General features: G+C 31.0%; 2 protein-coding genes and 1 long non-coding RNA gene across 3 annotated transcripts; 1 reads left to right on the forward strand and 2 right to left on the reverse strand.

Moving 5' to 3' along the window:
* Positions 1-7,805: 7,805 nt before the first annotated feature.
* LOC107893340 (uncharacterized) lies at positions 7,806-8,463 on the forward strand. Its single transcript, XR_001682792.2, has one exon. It is a non-coding gene; the product is annotated as an uncharacterized lncRNA (long non-coding RNA).
* A 3,448-nt stretch (positions 8,464-11,911) lies between these two features.
* LOC107893338 (protein ALP1-like) lies at positions 11,912-13,597 on the reverse strand. The gene has a single exon (XM_016818293.2). It carries the CDS (start codon positions 13,487-13,489, stop codon positions 12,014-12,016), a length of 1,476 nt encoding a protein of 491 aa, XP_016673782.1. The 5' UTR covers positions 13,490-13,597; the 3' UTR covers positions 11,912-12,013.
* Positions 13,598-16,215: 2,618 nt separating this feature from the next.
* Positions 16,216-18,166, reverse strand: LOC107893337 (glycylpeptide N-tetradecanoyltransferase 1). The gene is made up of 2 exons (XM_016818292.2): positions 17,873-18,166; positions 16,216-17,684 (listed from the first exon to the last, which is right to left on the reverse strand). The coding sequence occupies exon 2, from the start codon at positions 17,640-17,642 to the stop codon at positions 16,338-16,340; it is 1,305 nt and encodes a 434-aa protein (XP_016673781.1). The 5' UTR covers positions 17,643-17,684; positions 17,873-18,166; the 3' UTR covers positions 16,216-16,337.
* Between the last annotated feature and the right edge of the window lie 519 nt (positions 18,167-18,685).

Genomic DNA, 18,685 nt, shown 5'->3' on the forward strand with positions numbered 1-18,685 from the left:
TGAGGGACTATACTACAATTTACCAAATTAAATGATGACTCAAGGATGAAATTCTAAAAGATAATGAAGGGCAAAATGGTCAATTGGAAGAGAGAGAAATCTAGAAAGTAATAATATGCTAGAGATATTTTGATATTTTATAATTATTTAATTAGATAAATATTATTTTATTAATATTTTAATAATATATTTTATTATTATTTTATTAGTATATAAAGAAAGAAAGATGAGAAATTCCCATCCATATTTCCCATGCACTAACGTGAGAGAAAGAGAGAAAGAAAGAAAATTTTACTTTCTTTACAATTTGGTCCTTTTACCAAAAATTCGCCATTTTCACCTAAAAATCAAAAGAATTTCCATAGCTACCAAGAGAGAAAAATGTTAAGGAGACCATGGGGAGTTAGAATATCAAGTTGGATTCAAGAAATAGAAGCTGGAGGAAAGAGAAAATCAAGTTAAAGATTTGTATCAATAGAACAAGGTAAGTATATCAAGATTTCAATATATTTTTAAGTTTGTTATTATTGACAAAGCATGGAAATAATGTTATAGTAGAGTTTTCTTACATAAGGTCCTATGTTCTTGATATGTTAGTGAAGAGAAATAAGAGAAAGTGATGAGAAATGGTGTAGAAAAAGAAAATAAAGGTGTTATAACATGGTAATTAATATCTTGTACTAAAACAGTTTTAGACACCAGCAGTAGTCTAACTTTTAAAAATCATCAAAAATTTTAGAAATATAATTATAGGATGAATAAAATATGAAATTAAAGCTTATTAAGTCTAGTTTCTTATAGAAGAAATGATGTAAGCAATGGAATTGTAAATCATGAGATATAATAAATTTTGTGAGACAAGGTCAGAATAATTTTGGGTTCCCCTGTTCTAACTTTGAAAAATCATAAAAATTTGGAGAAAAATAATTATGAGATTAAATTTATATTTTTAGAATCCTAAATGAGCCTATTTTCAATAGAAACAAACAGAAACATCATTTGAATTATGTACGAGGAGATAATTAATTTTTAGTGAAGAAGTGTCAGAACTGTCAGACAGCAGAACAGGGGTAACTTTAAAGAATAAACTGTACTTATTGGATAAACCAAAAATTCTTAAAATTTTATGGTAGGAAGATATATGAGTCTAGTTTCAGGTAAAATTAGCGTATCTTAATTTGGAGTTCTATAGATCCAGATATGAATAATTTAGTGACTATGACACAAATGGATAGCTTGAATATTCATAAAAGTAAATAATAAAAAAATATAGATAATGTTACTTACAAGTGTGTTATATACATTAAGGATGTGGAATGGAGTGGAGGAGGAGAAAAAATTATATGAATATTCATTTAGCATGGCTAATTTGCATACTTTAGGCTCAGGGACTAAATTGAATAAAAGTAAAACTTTATAGGTAATTTTGTAAAAATGTCAAAAATGGCCAAATTGCATGAAATGGATTAATTTTATTATTTAAATTACAAAATTGAATGAAATTATTAATTTAGTTCAAGATAGGGGAAAACATGTTTTAGGGATTAAATTGAAAAGTGTTGAAATTATGGAAAATTCTGATATTTATAGAATTCATGGATTGTTATCAATATGTATGAGAATAATAGCTGGAAAGAAGGATTAAATTGCAAGAGTTTTATTTTCTTGACCCTAAGGATGAAATCATCATTAATTAAAAGTTTAGGGGCAAAATGGTAATTTTTCCTAGAGCATTAATTAAATGCATTAGAATATGAAATGAATGAAAATGATTATCAAATTTATTTATAAAGATCCGGAGGACTCAAATATGAGACTTGATCGTGGAAAAGAAAAGATATCGGATTAATGAAATTATAAACACAAACAAGTAATGAGGTAAGTTTGTGTAACCTGAATTGTATTTTAAATACTTGAAAAATGTGGTTATGTGATAAAAATATGATTTGAATGTTCAATTCATGATAATTGATGAAATATTGCTAATACTCGACATAAATTGAAAATAAGTCCCGGTTGAATGAAAGGAAAATTCGATAGATCTCTGAAAAGGAATTGACGGTAAAAAAGATCTAGCCCGGACGGGTGATCCTATTCTGATATAGCCCTCCCGAAGAATACGTGTAAAATGGATTTAGCCCGGACGGGTAATCCGAATTAGGGTTTGAATTTAGCCTGGACTGGTAATTCAGACCAAGCTCATTAGAGTAATTGTCATTGCAGGGGATTTAGCCTGGACTGGTAATCTCGACAATACTCTACGAGTTTATACTACAGGGGATTTAGCCTAGACTGGTAATCCCACTGTAAGGATGAGGTTCGCGAGAGTGTGCTCTCTGATATGAAATGTGTAAGACCATGGTTGAAAGATACCATGGCAACGTGATATGAAATGAATAAGACCATGGTTGAAAGATACCATGGCAACGTGATATGAAATGGATAAGACCATGGTTGAAAGATACCATGGCAATGTGATATGAAAAGAATAAGACCATGACAGAAAATGAGTAAGACCATAGTTGAAAGACACTATGGCATCATGTCAAAGATAAATAAGACCGTGGATGGGAGACGCTATGACATCTATTGAACAATTGATATTCAGGTAATACGTATCAGATGACGAATGGTTATATGAAATGGTTGTGTGAAATGTTTACAAGAACTGGTCATATGGAAATATATGTACAAAATAGTTGTATGAAATAATTATGAAGATAGATAAACGAAATAAGTATAAGTACATGGAATATAATTTATGTTAAGTTTGATATAAACTATTACCGGAATAAATATACATAAAATAATGGAAATGATGGAGCATGAAATATTGATATAATGAAATGAATGATATATGCTTATGAAGAAACTGTAAGAGCATGATATGTTTCATGACATGTACATATATGATTATCTTTGATATGTTGATACAAGGAAATTATGTAAGTTGAGACTATTATTAAACTCAAGTGCGATATGTCGAGAAAATAAGTATATCAATGTTGAATTTAGATGAAATATGTGCAAGTATACTAACAATGATGTTGTTTGACGCTTAGACAAGTGTCAAGCTATTGATTGAATGGTAACATGTTTAATTATAAGGAGCATTGAAATAGTAAGTACTTAGATGAAAATAAAATTTAAGATTTTGCGAAATTTTTTTCTATGATCCCGATTTAATTCCGGTTGGTTTCTAATGTATGTTTGGGGCTTCGAGGGCCCAATAGAGAGACGTTATGATTATTTTTAAAATATAAATAATAAATGACTCAGAATTATCTGAAAATATTCAGTAAACTCCGGTAATGTCTCGTACCCTATTCCGGCAATGGATACGGGTAGAGGGTGTTACAAATACACGGATCCCAAGGAATCCGGATCGGGCTTTGAAACGACGTCGTTCTGAGGCTTCTAAGGCCAGCCCCAAACGACGTCGTGTAATGGTCCTATAAATACAAAAAAATTTCCAAAAAATCATTTTAGACCCCCTTTTAAAAAAATTCTAAAACCCCCCTTTTTTCTCTCTAAAATCCTTAGGCCAGCCTTCAGGTCCGGCAAGCCTCCACGATGGCCACCGGTCGTCGGCGACGAGCTCTGTCATTCTCGGTGATCGAAAAACACAAAACGACCCCGTTTTTGAGTGTTTCGGCTCCCAAAATCCAAATCTAGGGTTGGTGTTTCCCAAAACTCAACAAAACGGTAAGAAAATCCAAAAAGTCCCTTCGGTTTCTCAGCCGTCTCATCGAAGGGAGCCGTCCATCACCGAGGACGGTGTCCTCGTCCACTCGCAACGGTGGAACACGAAACAACGTGGTGAGTTCTCGATTTTTTTTGTTTTATGCCTTTTTTAAAAAATAACAGATTAAAAAAATAAAGAAATCACCTTTGAAATTTTTTTCTTCGTATTCTATTTTTTATTGCTTTTTGTGTCTAGAAAAATACATTTCAAATCCGGATTTTATAGCCAATTATACATATTTTTCTTTTATTGTTTCTGCTCTTTTATTCTTTCTGTTTTTGCAGGTGGCAGTGGAGGGTCAACGACGAGGAGAGACCCCTACCTTTGTCGCTTTGGTGCAATGGCGGTAGGGGTGCATCTGGCCTCAAGACGAAGGGCCTCGAGTTGCGTGCCTACGAGGGGAAGAACAGTGCCAGAAACCCTAAGGTTTTTGACTTTTTGAAAAAAAGTTTAAGTTATTAGGCCAATGGGCCTTTAGGTTTTTTTTTTCATTCGGGACATTTGGGCTTGTAAATTTGGGCCTAATATTTTTGTACATGGACTGTTGTAATAGACTATATTATTTTGGTTTTTTTTGGGGCTTAACGAAATTGGGCTCTAACAAAAACTAATTTAAAAAACAAATATAGGCATGTCGGGCCCGTATTTACTTTCTTAAATTGAGTCGGGCTTGAGCAAACAACAAATCCATATTTCGGTCTAAGCCAAACCCGAACTTGAAAAATTGATCTAGATATCTTATATGAGCCTAACCCAAACTCGGCTCGGCCCATGAACCCTTCTAGTGAGAACTTATCCAATGCAAATATATTGAAGAAAAATTCAAATAAAAAATATTTTTTGACACGGGAAATATGATAAATATATTTTTTTTAAAAAACATGTTATTAAGAAATGTATTAAAAGTATTGATCAAGAATTAATTCATTTGGTACTATTATTATTGCAACAATTGTTTAAGTATGCTTATATGCGATTTTTTTTTTCAATTTAAAAATAAAATATAATAGTTAGAAATTATAAGCATTATAACAAAATCATTTTTAATACATTTTAAGATTCTTTTATTAAAAAAAAAAAAGAAGAAGAAGAAGAGGAGAATTTTACATGTATAATGCCTCGAAACATTTGGTATAAAAGAATCTATATTTAGGTTCCATTTATTTACTTGTAAAATCTTTTACGGAAAAGCTTATTAAAATATTCTTTTATAAAATCAATAAAATCTCAACTATTAATTATAAGATTTAAACCATAATACAATAAATTATAAATATTTAAATTTACCATTTTGATTAATTTTTATAAACTTTTATTTAATAAATTTTTAATAAATATATTTATTACATAATTTTTCTATCCATGTTGTAATTTATAAGTGTAGTACGATAATACCGTATCATGTACGTATGTTATGAAATAAAAAATTTAATAAGGGACCATCAAACCATTTTGTAATGATGAATAAGGTCTATTTTGTAGTAAATTATATAAAATCAATAATTGAAATAGGAAAGGATTGTCAATTTAAGTCTTTTAGTTCAGTTGATATTGATATTGTTATTAATACAATAAGATATAAGTTCGGATGCATTAAAACGTATTTATCATTCTGTTTAACGGTTGGGAGGAATTATGAATATATAAACTTTAAAAGAAAAAATCAATGATCATATAAAAAGAATATTGAAACACAGCAGCCAGAAAATCAAAATTGGAAAGCAAAAAAGAAGAAGATTCCATCAATTTGAACTTTATATAGCATATCTTACAAGCAACTATCGCTATTGATTCCACGTGAGTCACAACATCGTGGTTAAATTCCACGAACAAAATGTTAACTTTCTTTTTTTCCAAAATAAAGGTATTCACCGGTGTTTCAAAAAAATAAATGTGGTTCAGTTTTATATGCAGGAATTAAACTCCGATTACATGACCAAAGAATAATGTGAGGAATTATCAAGACACTTTTTATGATTTGTAAACATCATCTCTTGTACACAAGTGTTGTCACTGATTAGACACAAGAATGGCAAAACCTAAGTCCAAGGAAGTTTGAACCGTTCCACTCTGAATAGAGTAGACTTTTTTCCTTTTTTGAAAAATGGATGCGGAGCGGAATGGGGCTGAGCAATGTAGATTTTCTTTTAACAATTTGTATTAGATCTGCTAGTGGGTCGGACTATTCGCTTAAGTTTAAAGGCTTGTTGAAATTTAGAAATGTTTGAATAAAAATATTAAGCCTAAAAAATGAACATTGACAAAAAAAATTAGGCCCGTTTAAAATATGGGTCAGGCTCGGACATTTAAGGCCTGAGTCCGGCCCGTTTTTAAGTTTGTAATACTTTAATTATGTTATTTTTTTTATATATTATGTAATTTACAATACATTAAAAAGATAAACTATATTAAATATATAATACTACTTTAATGTAAATATTAAAATAATGTTAAGAGGACTATATAAGAAATTTCAATAAATAAAAAATGTATAAAATTATTGAATATTAAAATAATGTAATATAATTTTTTTAAATATAATATGGGTGGGCTTAAAATGAACCATATAAGCAAATAGCTTGATTAGAAAAATAAGGCCTATTTAGAAAATGGGTTAGGTCTCGGGTAAGAGTTTTTTGGATTGGGCCTGGCTCGATCCAAATTTACAAAAAAAAAATTGTTTTCCCACTATTTTGCTATTGTTTCACTATTAAGTTGCTACTATTTTTGTTGTTATTGTTTGGATATTATATAACTCTTATTTTATTGTTAATTTTGCTACTATTTTAGAGGTATTTACTTGTTAAGTTGCACCTAGTTATTTAAATTTATTTTTAATTTGTTCGGAAACATTTATTTTAATGTTTTTAGTATTTTTGATGTGTTATATTTTTTAATTTTTTATATAAAAATAAAATAATTTTTTTTACGGCCGAGCTTAGGTTTAGCATCTATAATCCAGGTTGGGGTTGGTAAAAAATTTAGACCCGTTTTTCAGGTCAAGCTTGGGCCTATCAAACAAGCGTAGAATTTTGTTAGGGCCCGGTCCATGAACAAATCCAAACCAAAATGCAATTTTATCATATAAATTTATAATTTAATAATTTATAAGGGGGCAAAACTACAATTCTTCATATTTGGGGGCCCTACCTACCTTTTTATATTCTTCACCCTTGGTCAAATTTGAAGAGTGTTATTTTTAAAAATAATTGCAGAAAGCAACCAGATTAAAATTAGGGACCGAAAAAGAATATTATTGTAGATATGAATATAGTGGAGGAGATGTACAAGTAGGCAAGTGATAGAGGAAGTTACTATCATTAAAGCATAATTTTTATTCAGTTCTATGTGGTTTATAACCGAAAGTAAAAGAAAGAAAAATCAGAAATGGACATTGATATTCTTATTCTTAGTAATCCTCTTGGAATAATCATAGCTAAGCAAGCGAGGATGCGTTTTTATCAATTTGAGTGTTACTGCGTTACACGCTTTGCCTTTCTCATCGAAAGATTCCACTACGTGAAATGATGAAAAATGCCAATCAAAATGGTCAAAATCTAGATTTGGTCACTTTACTTTACACCAATTTGTGATTTAATCCTTCTATTATAATTTGTGGCCCTTCTATTTTGTTAATGTGCTTAATTGGTTTAAATAGTGTCATATTTTTTGTTAATCTTTTTAGTGTTAATGATGGGTAAATGTTGAAACGGTTTTTTTTTCCCTTTTCATCTTCTATGTTTATTTTACAATTTATGTTCGAAGTTTATGACAATATTATATCCAAGATTTAAACCTACGATCAAGTTATTCAAAAATATTCATGTAAAAATGATATCATTCAGCCAATTACTCCCATTATAAAAGTAGAGGGAATAACTAAAGGATTAAATCCCAAATTTCAAAAACTAGAGGGATCAAACTCAAATTCAAATATTTTTCGATTCCAATCCGACCATCATCAATACTTTTCCCAAAAAAAAAGTTTACCCCCTCAGAACACACACTTTTTTAAAATAGATTCTTATTCGAGTTTTTTTTGGTCTTATATAAACAGACTAAATTGCAAAAACCAAAAACCACAACAAAGAGTAAAAAAAAAAAGAAATCTCCAACCCAAACCCTTCCTCCGCCGGCATTTGTTTGCAAAAAAAAAAAAAAAGAAGTTCAAATTGAAGAATGCCTGTATTTTCTTCAAGAGCTATGTTCAGGAACTACGACAAGCATAGAAAGCAAAAAAGTGACCCTAAAGGCAAATTGTCCGACGTGTTCAGGAGCTATGCTGATTCTAATGGGGAGCTAAACAAGGAAAAGCTGAAAGACGCTTTTCTACATCTGGATGCTGCCATGCCGTACCGGCAAGCCGAAGAAGCCCTCCGTGTCGTCGGCAAAAGCTATTACATTAACATCAAGGATGAAACCGACCTTAACACCCTTGTCGACTATGCTTACAATAAGGGTTACGGGTATTCAATTTGATTAGCTAATTTATAAGCTTATTTTCTTTTTCTTTTTCACTTTTAATCATCTAATATGTTTTTTTTAAATATATGTAAGTTTCGTCCCAAAAGACATTATTATAGAATAAAGGTTTTGGGGCTTATGATTGTGATGTAGTTTTTGCATGTACTTTGCAAAGACTACATTATATATATGTTTGTGTGGCAATGAACATGATGATGTTCTTTATCAATTATAATAATATGTGTTGATTGTTATTATTATGTTATTAAAGAGAACTTTGGCTACCTATTGTTGGTGCATATTTTAAGTTTAAAGCCCTTCGTATGTTTTTATTATATGAATACCGACTATATATTAGTTTATTTATAGGTCGGGTTATTCGTTCAGGTTCAAAGACTTGCTCGAAATTTGAGAGGATTTGGGTAAAAGTATTAGGTCCGGAAAATGGGCTTGAGCAAAAAATTTTAAGCTCATTTAAAAATATAGATCGGGCTCGAATTTGAACATTCAAGGCCTAAGCTCGACCAGGCCCGACCCGATTCATTTTTAAGTTTATAATATTTTATATTATGTTATCTTTATAAATTATGTAATTTATAACACATTAAAAAAAATTAACCTGGTTAGGTGGTCCTCGTGCAAACGCTACTTCGGTATTGACTGGGTGGGTTTCTTTTTATTTTAATAAAAGTATCGGTAATTACACTAAAAAATATAAACTAAATATATAACACTATTCTAATGTAAATATTAAAATAATGTTAAGATGATTATATAAATATTTCAATAAATATTAAATATTAAATTAAAATAGTATAAATATATATTTTAAAAAATTAAAAATAATATGGGCGGGTCTAAAATAGACTTAGGTTAGTCTTTTACAAATATGGGTAGGTTTGAGCAAAATTTTAGGCTCATATTTTGAATTGAGCCGAGCTTGGGCAAACATAAAGTATATTAATCTCATGTTTAAGACCGACTAGAATCCGATCTGGCCTAACCCATGAGCACCTCTACTATATATATGTTCCTAAGCTAATATATTTACCCATACAATCAAGGGCGAACCCAAAACTTTGGGGGCAAAATTAAATTGTATATTTTTACAATAGTAAAAATACAATTTTACTATTTAATTTAATACCTTATATCTTTACAATTTTTATCATTTTTAGGGGATCAAAGTATAATTTTATCATTCCTAATTAAAATTTTATAAATTATAAATGAGCCTAAATAAAAAAAAATTATTTTAGGGGTTGAGGCCTCTACCAGCTCCCCTGACTTTTGCCATTGCATATGATGTTAAATGTCAGTTATATGATTTACTTAAATTAAAATATTGTGAGTTGTATGAAAGTTTATGTTTGTTATCTTTTCATTTTGCGAGTTTATGTCATGTTAATCTTGTAAGATAATATTGCAAGCCATGAATCACCTTACAAACTAAAGATGTTAAGACTTAACGAGCCATCAATCTTGAGAACATACATCAAGAGGACTGCATGAATAAAATATCTATCACTTGTACATCACATTTATTTGCTAACCTGATATGATAATCTATACTTACGAGACCAAGAGATTTATAGGGTGTAAAACAAAATACGTTAGCAAACATATATAAATATAAATATTTATATTAAATACAAGATCTGAACAAATAATATAAAAAAAGTCTTTATACTTATGTAAAAAAAAACCCAGATCTAAACAAAACAAATTAAATAAATATTTATACTTATTTAAAAACATCATATTTGAAAAAATAATTATATAAACAAGTTCTTGAAAAACCAGAAATCGAACAAGAGAATCGAGTTTTACTAGATGTTGAGGCCTGTTTTCACAGTCTTAAGATAGATTCGGCCGCTCCTATGGTATTTGGAGAAACGTTGGTCGTCCGTATCCTAAGATACAACAACAAAATGATTGCGGTAGTGGTACCTCTGCAATGATCAACGAACAAACATTGGCTTCTTTTATTACCGAAATGTTTGAATATTTGGAGAAAAGAATTTTTTAGAGTGAAATAAATTCGTTGTTTGTCTCTAAAGAATTCTGCAGTATTCTTTAGGCTTTTATAAGCACTCAATATGGAGAAATTTTAGAAATTTTCATGAATAAATATACAAATCTACATTAAAGGAGCCTTTAAATCAATTTAATTGGAATAAAATCAAATCGAGATATTTGTCCTTTTAAAACAGATTCTGTATAACATCTGCTGAGAAAAAAAAATGCATATTGGGATAAAAAGACCAACATTTTGGGTCACCAATGTCATGTGTCCCCCAAGCCCAATGAAATTTGAATTTGCATACACTCATGCGTGAAGGAGAGCATTAATTTAATTATTCAATATTTGTAAGGTTGGTTTATTCTCAATCAACGTGGGACTAATGCTTTTCATTTTTCTCAACATAATTCACAAGTAGCTTACTTTAAGCATTAATTTCTCATTCATCACTCAACCATTTTGAGCATATGATATCTCGCTGTAAATGTCTTATTGGGTAGAACATAAAATCATAATTTTATGATTCAAAACTCCTCATTTGCCAATCGAAAATGTGACTCAAAGATTTCAAAAATCATATTTTTCCAACAATAAGTCTGTTGAGTTCATGACCAACTTATCTATAATACTATATTATCTGTTCATATTATTTGTATATTTTAAATTTAGTCTCTTTCTTTTCGAATTTAAAAATTTAAATTTAAATTTTAATATTATTAAAATTATTCTGTTAAATTCATTAGTGTGACATTTTGAAATAAAAAAAAGTTCACTTAGTAGTCATATAACACTCAAAAAAAAATTGTAATAAACTTAAATTTAATAGGATAATTTTAACGATGTTAACAATTAAACTTATATTTTTAATTCTCAAAGGTAGAGAGACTAATCTACTAAAAATAGATTAGAGAATTAATTTTCAAATATATGAAGGGTATAGGGAATTAGAACATATTTTAACATTTAATTTGTTTTCTATCTTTTACACCTTTAACCCCTTGTTTCTCTAAATATTCAAGTTCAATGTTATCTAGTGAATTAATTTTGCTATATCAAACTTTGCTATTAGTATTGCAATATGCATAAGTTGTAATTTGATTATTTTTAATCCCTATATTTTTTCAATTTTAAAGTTTCAGTTCTAACTCAAAACGGTAACCATTAAATCTATTAACTAAAATAGCATAATTTTTTGTGAGTATTACGTAAAAATAACAAGTTAATATAACATATATAACAATATTTACCATTAAAATTTTAAAAAATAGCATAATTTAATTTAACAAATACTATTTCGTTAAGACTAAACTTTCAAAACTTGAAAAATACAAATTAAAATACAAAACTTAAATATGTAACTTACACTTAGTACAATGACTGATAACAAATTTTAAACTTAGTGCACTCGAGGCCCATTTGTTCTACCATTGAAGTCCCTCTCACTGGGATACCGCATATATTATTAGGTTCAAATTGGATTAATCAATTAAACCGATTTAACTAAAAATTGATTGATATTTTTTATTAGGATTGAATCATTTTTTTTATTGAATCATTCTGAATACAAGAGATTAAAAAAAAAAAAGAGATTAAACAGTTTGAATATGTTTATAAATTTTTAATATATATATTTATTTAAATATTAATGAACTAATGTGAAACTAATTATAATAAATAAATAAATCTAAAAATGATCTTTTATTGCAATAGCAAAAAAGAATTGATCAAAAAAATATCTAAACACTATTTTCTTACCAAAAAACAAAAAATCAGTAATAATACTATAATAAAAAACCAGGATTACCACCAACACCATGGTGCAACAAATTATGAGCAATACTATCCCTAGCTTGTGCAGTAGCCATGGATCTCAAATTATTCTCAGCTATTACTTCATCATCAAATACCTCAAATTTCAACTCCCCCTCCATTTCTTCCTGCTTCATCTCACAAATATTATGCAAAACGCAACAAGCTCCAAGCACCGCCGGTAATTCTTGAAGTTTAATTTCCATTCTCTTCTGCAAAATCGCCCATCTCCCTTTCAATCTTCCAAAGGCTTCTTTTCCCAGTTTTTCAATCTCATAAATCTTTTCATTGAAAGCGTGTTGAGCCCAAGTTAGATTTTGATGTGTGTAAGGAACTAAAACCCAATCCATTAATGGGTACATTTTGCCACCTACTACCCAAAAATCTTTCAATTGTCCCATCGTGGCTCTTTGATGAAACGCTGAATTGGAAAGGACTTGTTCATCGGACATTGAACCTGGCCAACCGATGCAAACGTCGGTGAAAACGCCGGTTGAATCGATGATGCCTTGGAGAGTGATTGAATACGATGTTTTTTGGTATCTTTCGGTGTGTTTCTTGTTGAAATAGGCGGCGACGTTGGTCTTCGGAGCGCTGATCGGAATATGGGTTGTGTACATTGAACCGCATACGTTTGGGATTCCGGCGATGGACTCGAATTCGTGTTTGAGTTGTTTTATTTTGTTTTCATCGGGCCATTGAATGTATTTCGGCATTAGAACCGTTTTAATGGCGGTACAAACCTCTAAAACCAGCTTATGGCAGGTTGAGATCCCTAACCCGAACTGTTTCGACACCGTTCGAAGCGGTTCACCGGTGGCCAACCGCCAAATACAAACCGCAACGCGTTGACGAACCGGGATAGCGTCACGGAGCATGGTGTTTTTTTTCATCACCGCAGGTTCAAGCTCCTCGCAAATCATATCGAACGTGTGTTTACTCATTCGGAACTCACGTTTGAATTCCTCATCGGGAAAATCCGGATGATTACACTTCTCCCACCAATCTTTAGATCGTGATTTCACCCATAACCTCCGTTGATGTTCCGAACCACCGCCGGTGTTATCGGAACTAGCTGAAACCGTCGAAGAAGTACCGGCGATCGAACCAGATTTACGAGCTCGCTTCTTTCTGGAATTACCCAACTCTTCTTCCATTTCAAAACCATTAATTTCTTCAATCTTTGCTTCAGCTTCAAAGAAAGTTTCAAAGCCAGTCAGCCATTGATGCTGTTCTTGCTCTTGCTTTGCTCCCTCGTCTAATAACAAACTCAATAAGTCTTTAAACCCATTGTTTTCTTCATTGACCAAAGAGTCATCACTAACTCTTCTACTCATTTTTTTGCTGTTCCCATTGAACCCATTTTCCATTTCCTCAAAGAAATCGAAGCTGCTATTATTATAAGAGAATTCTTGTTGAGAAAGGAATGTGAAAGAACCCATTTCCATTCAAACAAAAATATTATAATAAATGGCTTGATTGACGAAATGTGAAAGCAAAGATGAGTTGAAAATATATAAATATGAAGGTGGGAACGGTGGGAGTTTCCGTTGTTGTTTATATACGTATAGATGGTTTTACGCGGTTAGGGATAAGGGTGGCGCTAAGGAAGCGCGTGGGGAACGATGGTGTGAAACGCGGGAGGGTGGAACATTGATTGTGACTTTGACTTTTCTTCTTTACGTGGATTTCCCTTTTTTGTTAACGGTTTTCAGCTACAGTTATTTGAGATTAAACTCGAGTTTCATATATATTATTTTCAATAAAAGAATATGTATTCTCATCTTATTTATAGATTGAAAAAGAATTATATATTAAAAATATTAGATATAATCAGAAATTATAATAAAATAATTACTTGTAAAATGACAAACTTTGAGTTTACTTCTTTCTTTCTTTTTTAATTCCTTCCTCCTCCCTTTTAGTATTTATTTTATTTTTTTAATTGAATAATTTAGTGTTTGTTTTATTTTTTAATTGAATAATTTAGATTTATTATCACTAAATTATTAGTATGTATATATTTTGGTCACTTAATTTTAAAATACTATAAAAATGGTCACTGAATTATTTAAAAAATTTTATTTAAGTCATTGAAATGCTAAGTTTTTTTTAAAAGTCTGGCTAGCGAGTTTTAAGCAACATTCGATAATTAGTACGATGACTCAGTCCCCTTCAACGAGTAGAAAAACATATCTTAAATCCAAATTTATCTAATGGTCAATGTCAAATATTAAAAAATAAAATTGTTTAAATTTTGGTTTTTAAATTTCTAACGTTCAAATATGTTTTATAAAAGAAAAAAATTAAAATTGTATGAAAGAAAGAGAATGAGAGCTTTTAATTGTTACAAATAATGCAAACAGAAAAAGCTATACAACAACGTTTTTAACAACTCAGTAACTTAAATAAAAATTTTCGAATAATTTAATAATCATTTTATTACTTTTTAAAGTTGAGTAACCAAAATATAAATCAGTACAATTTATTTTTTTATTATTATTTTGCAATAAGTTAAATATTTGCAACTTTTGTGAAATTTATCAAAATTTAATATTATTATTCCAAATTACAATTGATAAATATATTCATCCAACATTCAAATTCGTTACATAATTGTAAATTCTAAAAATTATTAAAATAAAATGGAAAATAAATTCAGATATAATTAATAAAAAGTAAAACAAATTTAAATAATAGACATATAAAATAGAAAGCAAATTCAAATAGTAATTATATGAGAGTTTATATTTGCATTCTTTCCAAATATGTTGCACATAATAATTCTAATATTATTTGAATCTTTCATATCCAAATTTAAGAAAATAAAATTAACTATTAATAAATATTCGAAATTGATCTATCAGTTACCATCCTTAAATCAAGGTCTACGTGAAAGGTTAAAGTTATATATAATAGAATTAAAATTTCGGCATATGACATTTTCATAACATGATTAAAAGTGTTATGAAAGTCTGTATGTTTAAAGTCCGATCACATTTATCTTCTCCATTACAAAAATAACAAATTGGTCTTTCAGTTGAAAGTTTTAATCCATTTCTATTGTTAAAAATTGATCCCTATAGCTATATGTCAGTAAAAGGTACACGTTACACGTTACACGTCACTATCTAGTTATTCCGTCAACCATGACAATTTTTAACAGTACAAACGGATGAAATTTTTAATAGAAAAGACCAATTTGCTCTTTAATCTAATGTATAGATATTAATTTATTATTTTTTAATAGAAGGGACAAAATGCAAATCTCCATAATACTTTTAACTTATAACATCATGTTGTGACTCTCGCTATAGTATCTAATCTTATTACCACCGCTATTTTTCCACTAATTACAACAAGAAAACGCACCACCCATCTAAACCAACCCTAAGTCTAGTTTGTATCAAGTGAGTCAATAGCCTATTTTAACATTTAAAATATTTTTATACTTCTATAATTAAAATTAAACGAAATAATTAAAAATATTTTTCAACTATTATAGTTATTTTTTATGCATGCTATTCATTCACTTGAAATAAATGAAATAAGGTTTAATGTGTTTTAAATTGAACCAATTAAGTCATCAATTCAATCGGTCCAATTAAAAAGTTATTGATTTTTTTTAAAATTTTAATTCAACTCGTCCATACCGATTCCGCATCTAATCAGTTCAAAAGCCACTCGTGTTTAGTTGTGTGTGGGTTCTGAGATCATTCATTTGATAGAACTTCCAAATCAATGGAGGCTGAGGCCGAGGCCGCGACAAGGAGGCCGAGACCATCATGCTCATATCGCCGGAACTATCTAAGCTGCAAGCAGTCCTTGAAAGAGCTGGTAAATTCCTTCTTTTTCTCCCTATTTCCATGGGCATCTTTGCCAAGCAATATCTCAATGTATGTTTATTTGCATGTTATCTTAGTGCAACAATGTTCGATATTGCAGGTATCCCTACACAGTCGATCGGGGAGACCAGCGATCTTTAAACGAGAGCCCGACACAAATGCACTAGAGTTTCACACAAGGCCTACGATTCCCTAGCAATCAAAGCCTAGATTTCCAGAGAAATTCATACAACTTTTGATATGCTCATGTAACCGTAACATGTTTGTGTTATTATCATGTGTCGTGTTCTAAACAATGAAAAACCGAGAGAGCTACATCCATACCGAAGTAAACCACAAGCAAAATCTTAAACATTAATGGAGTCCATAGAACAATATGCATTGTCAACAGTAACATTGTATTTTGACTAAGCAATTAAAATCTCAGCATCAAAAGCTGAAACATTCGTACCTATAGGAGTACAAGACCGAGCTCTGATGGTCTCAAAGCATTTCGTATCCGATAATTATACAAGTAGTAGTGAAGTTGCCCATCACCTGGTCCGAATTTTAGTTCTTTGAGGAAAGATTCATTGTGCATGACATCCAGCGCGTTGAAAACGTCAAAATCCTTTCGGTTAGCAACGATGAGTGCATCATTCATCAACTGAAGCAGCGGAGTCTTTGTGGAGACATTATAGTAAGAGTAGGCAGCTTTCAAAATCGAATAGTTTTGGTTGCCGAGTATTGATGATGGCAGTGTGTAGAAACTGCAGAAGTCAGTTATGTCATGTGTCTCTGGGCTCTCTACTAAGTAACTGTCCACGACATCTTCCGTAGGAAGAAGCCAGTGTTGCACATCATTCTCATCAAAATCTGGAGAGACAACGAACTGACTCAAGTAGTTTCTGAGCAACCTAGTAACAGCCGAGACATCACGAAGCTCCATTTTTCTGAATCCAGGGGTGACAGGAGAATCAGGCAACTTATAAAGTTTAATAGTTCGACTCATAGTCATCCGAGCCCCGAGCCTCGAAAAGCCAACTTCAATAAGCTTCTTGGGGTTCAATGACCTATGCCAGTACTGGCAAGTAGTAATCGGTGTCGGAAGAACAACTCCGGCTGTATAAGCTGCCTGCCAAATATTCTCCAAATGAACTCTCCTAGTAACCTCCTTAATCATCACTGGTGCAAGTCTTTTTGATCTCAGCTTTTTATGAACACATAAGAAATTGATCTCAGCCATCTTCACAATCTCATTACGCACCCTTATCCTAGCAGGGACGCCAGTAATGAAAGCAACAAGCTTCTTCGAAGCCTTAGCTCGGACACCAATGTGCCAGCTCTTGTAATAACCAGGAGGACGTAAAGCCCACCTAAGAAACTCCTTGGAATAATTGAACCTAAACAAATTCTCATCATCTTCAACATAGTTGTTCTTCAAAAGAATGTAAACCTCGGTACAAGTCTCTTCCGAGTCCATATCGCATGTGGTCCATTCATACGGACTCGGGAGGTTATAAGGTTCCTGTTTGACTTCGGACAAAGGAGTTGGCAGCTCGATAGATCCGTCGGGTAAACTAGTGTCCCCAACATCCTTAAATTGACCAACAGGCTGAGTTTCCCAAAACTTATGCCTCTTTACTGAGGACATTGAATCCTGAAACCTTCGAACTATGGATTCTAATGAGCTATCATCATTGGAAAATGGGTTAGCCTCAGGATTCGGATCCGGGTTTTCTTTCGATGATCCGGGTGGTGGATTACCATCAGTCATTTCAAGCAATCAATTAATTTCAGCTCTATTCTCAAAATAAACCTGAACCAGTCGAAATCATATTATATTATATCCACTTCAAAAATCAAAACAAGAATATAACAATCTCTAAATTTTAACTTCTATCAAATAAATCAAAACGACATCGTTTTCTTTTCCACTAGATGATTAATGAGCTAATGGATCTGCATGATTGAGCTGAAAATATTAGTAGAAATAGAGTAACTTACTGAGATTAGCAGATTCAGGAATCTACTGAATGTTGACTAATTTATTAAGACAGATTTGTGGATGATCTTCGAAGCCGAAGCGATGGACTCTTTATTTGTGTTGAGTTGTTTTATTTAAGGTAAAAGGGAGACGATTTCTAGGGTTTTATTCAACAGAGCGGCATTGAAGATGCCGAAACAGCGAAACTCAATTTGGTTTCTAGTGAAATGGTGACAGTGAAATAAAACAGTATATTTGTTTTCTTGTTATCCAAACAAAATGCGGCTCTCTTTTTCCTTTTAAAGCTCCGGTGTGAGCCCAAATCGGCCCAAAGGAATCTTGGGCTCCTGGTGTGGTTAAGAAATAAATTAAAACGATATAAATACGAGAAAAAAAAATAATATAATAGATACAGTAATCATTATTTTGCCTCTATCTCGTCTCGGTAAAATATATTTTCTCGATCAAATAAGATTTAAGTAAATTATTAAAAGAGTTATTTTTATTTGCCTCATGTTATATTTTAGTCACTTATGTTTGAAATGTTACATTTTAGTTATTTACATTATTGTTTTGTTACGAAATGATTACTCTGCAGTTAAGATCTGTTACCTCCAAAATGACAGTCTGACATTACAGTTAAAATGGATTTTAAATGCCAACGTGGATGTCCAACTGGGATGGAAAAAGTTAAATTTTTTTTATTAAAATAGAATATAAAATTTTGCTCAATTGAGTTTTTTTTTTGTTACCATCAAATAAGAGAAGAAGAAATGGACGCACCAACCTCTATAACTATTTGCTATTGTGGTTGCCTAGCTATGTTTAGAACT

The sequence above is a fragment of the Gossypium hirsutum genome, chromosome A13 (assembly GCF_007990345.1).
Source record: "Gossypium hirsutum isolate 1008001.06 chromosome A13, Gossypium_hirsutum_v2.1, whole genome shotgun sequence".
Classification (NCBI taxonomy): Eukaryota; Viridiplantae; Streptophyta; class Magnoliopsida; order Malvales; family Malvaceae; genus Gossypium; species Gossypium hirsutum.

Bases quoted from the DNA above. Each gene is read 5' to 3' on its own strand.
- LOC107893337 (XM_016818292.2), bottom strand. From the start codon at position 17,642: ATGACTGATGGTAATCCACCACCCGGATCATCGAAAGAAAACCCGGAT.
- LOC107893338 (XM_016818293.2), bottom strand. From the start codon at position 13,489: ATGGAAATGGGTTCTTTCACATTCCTTTCTCAACAAGAATTCTCTTAT.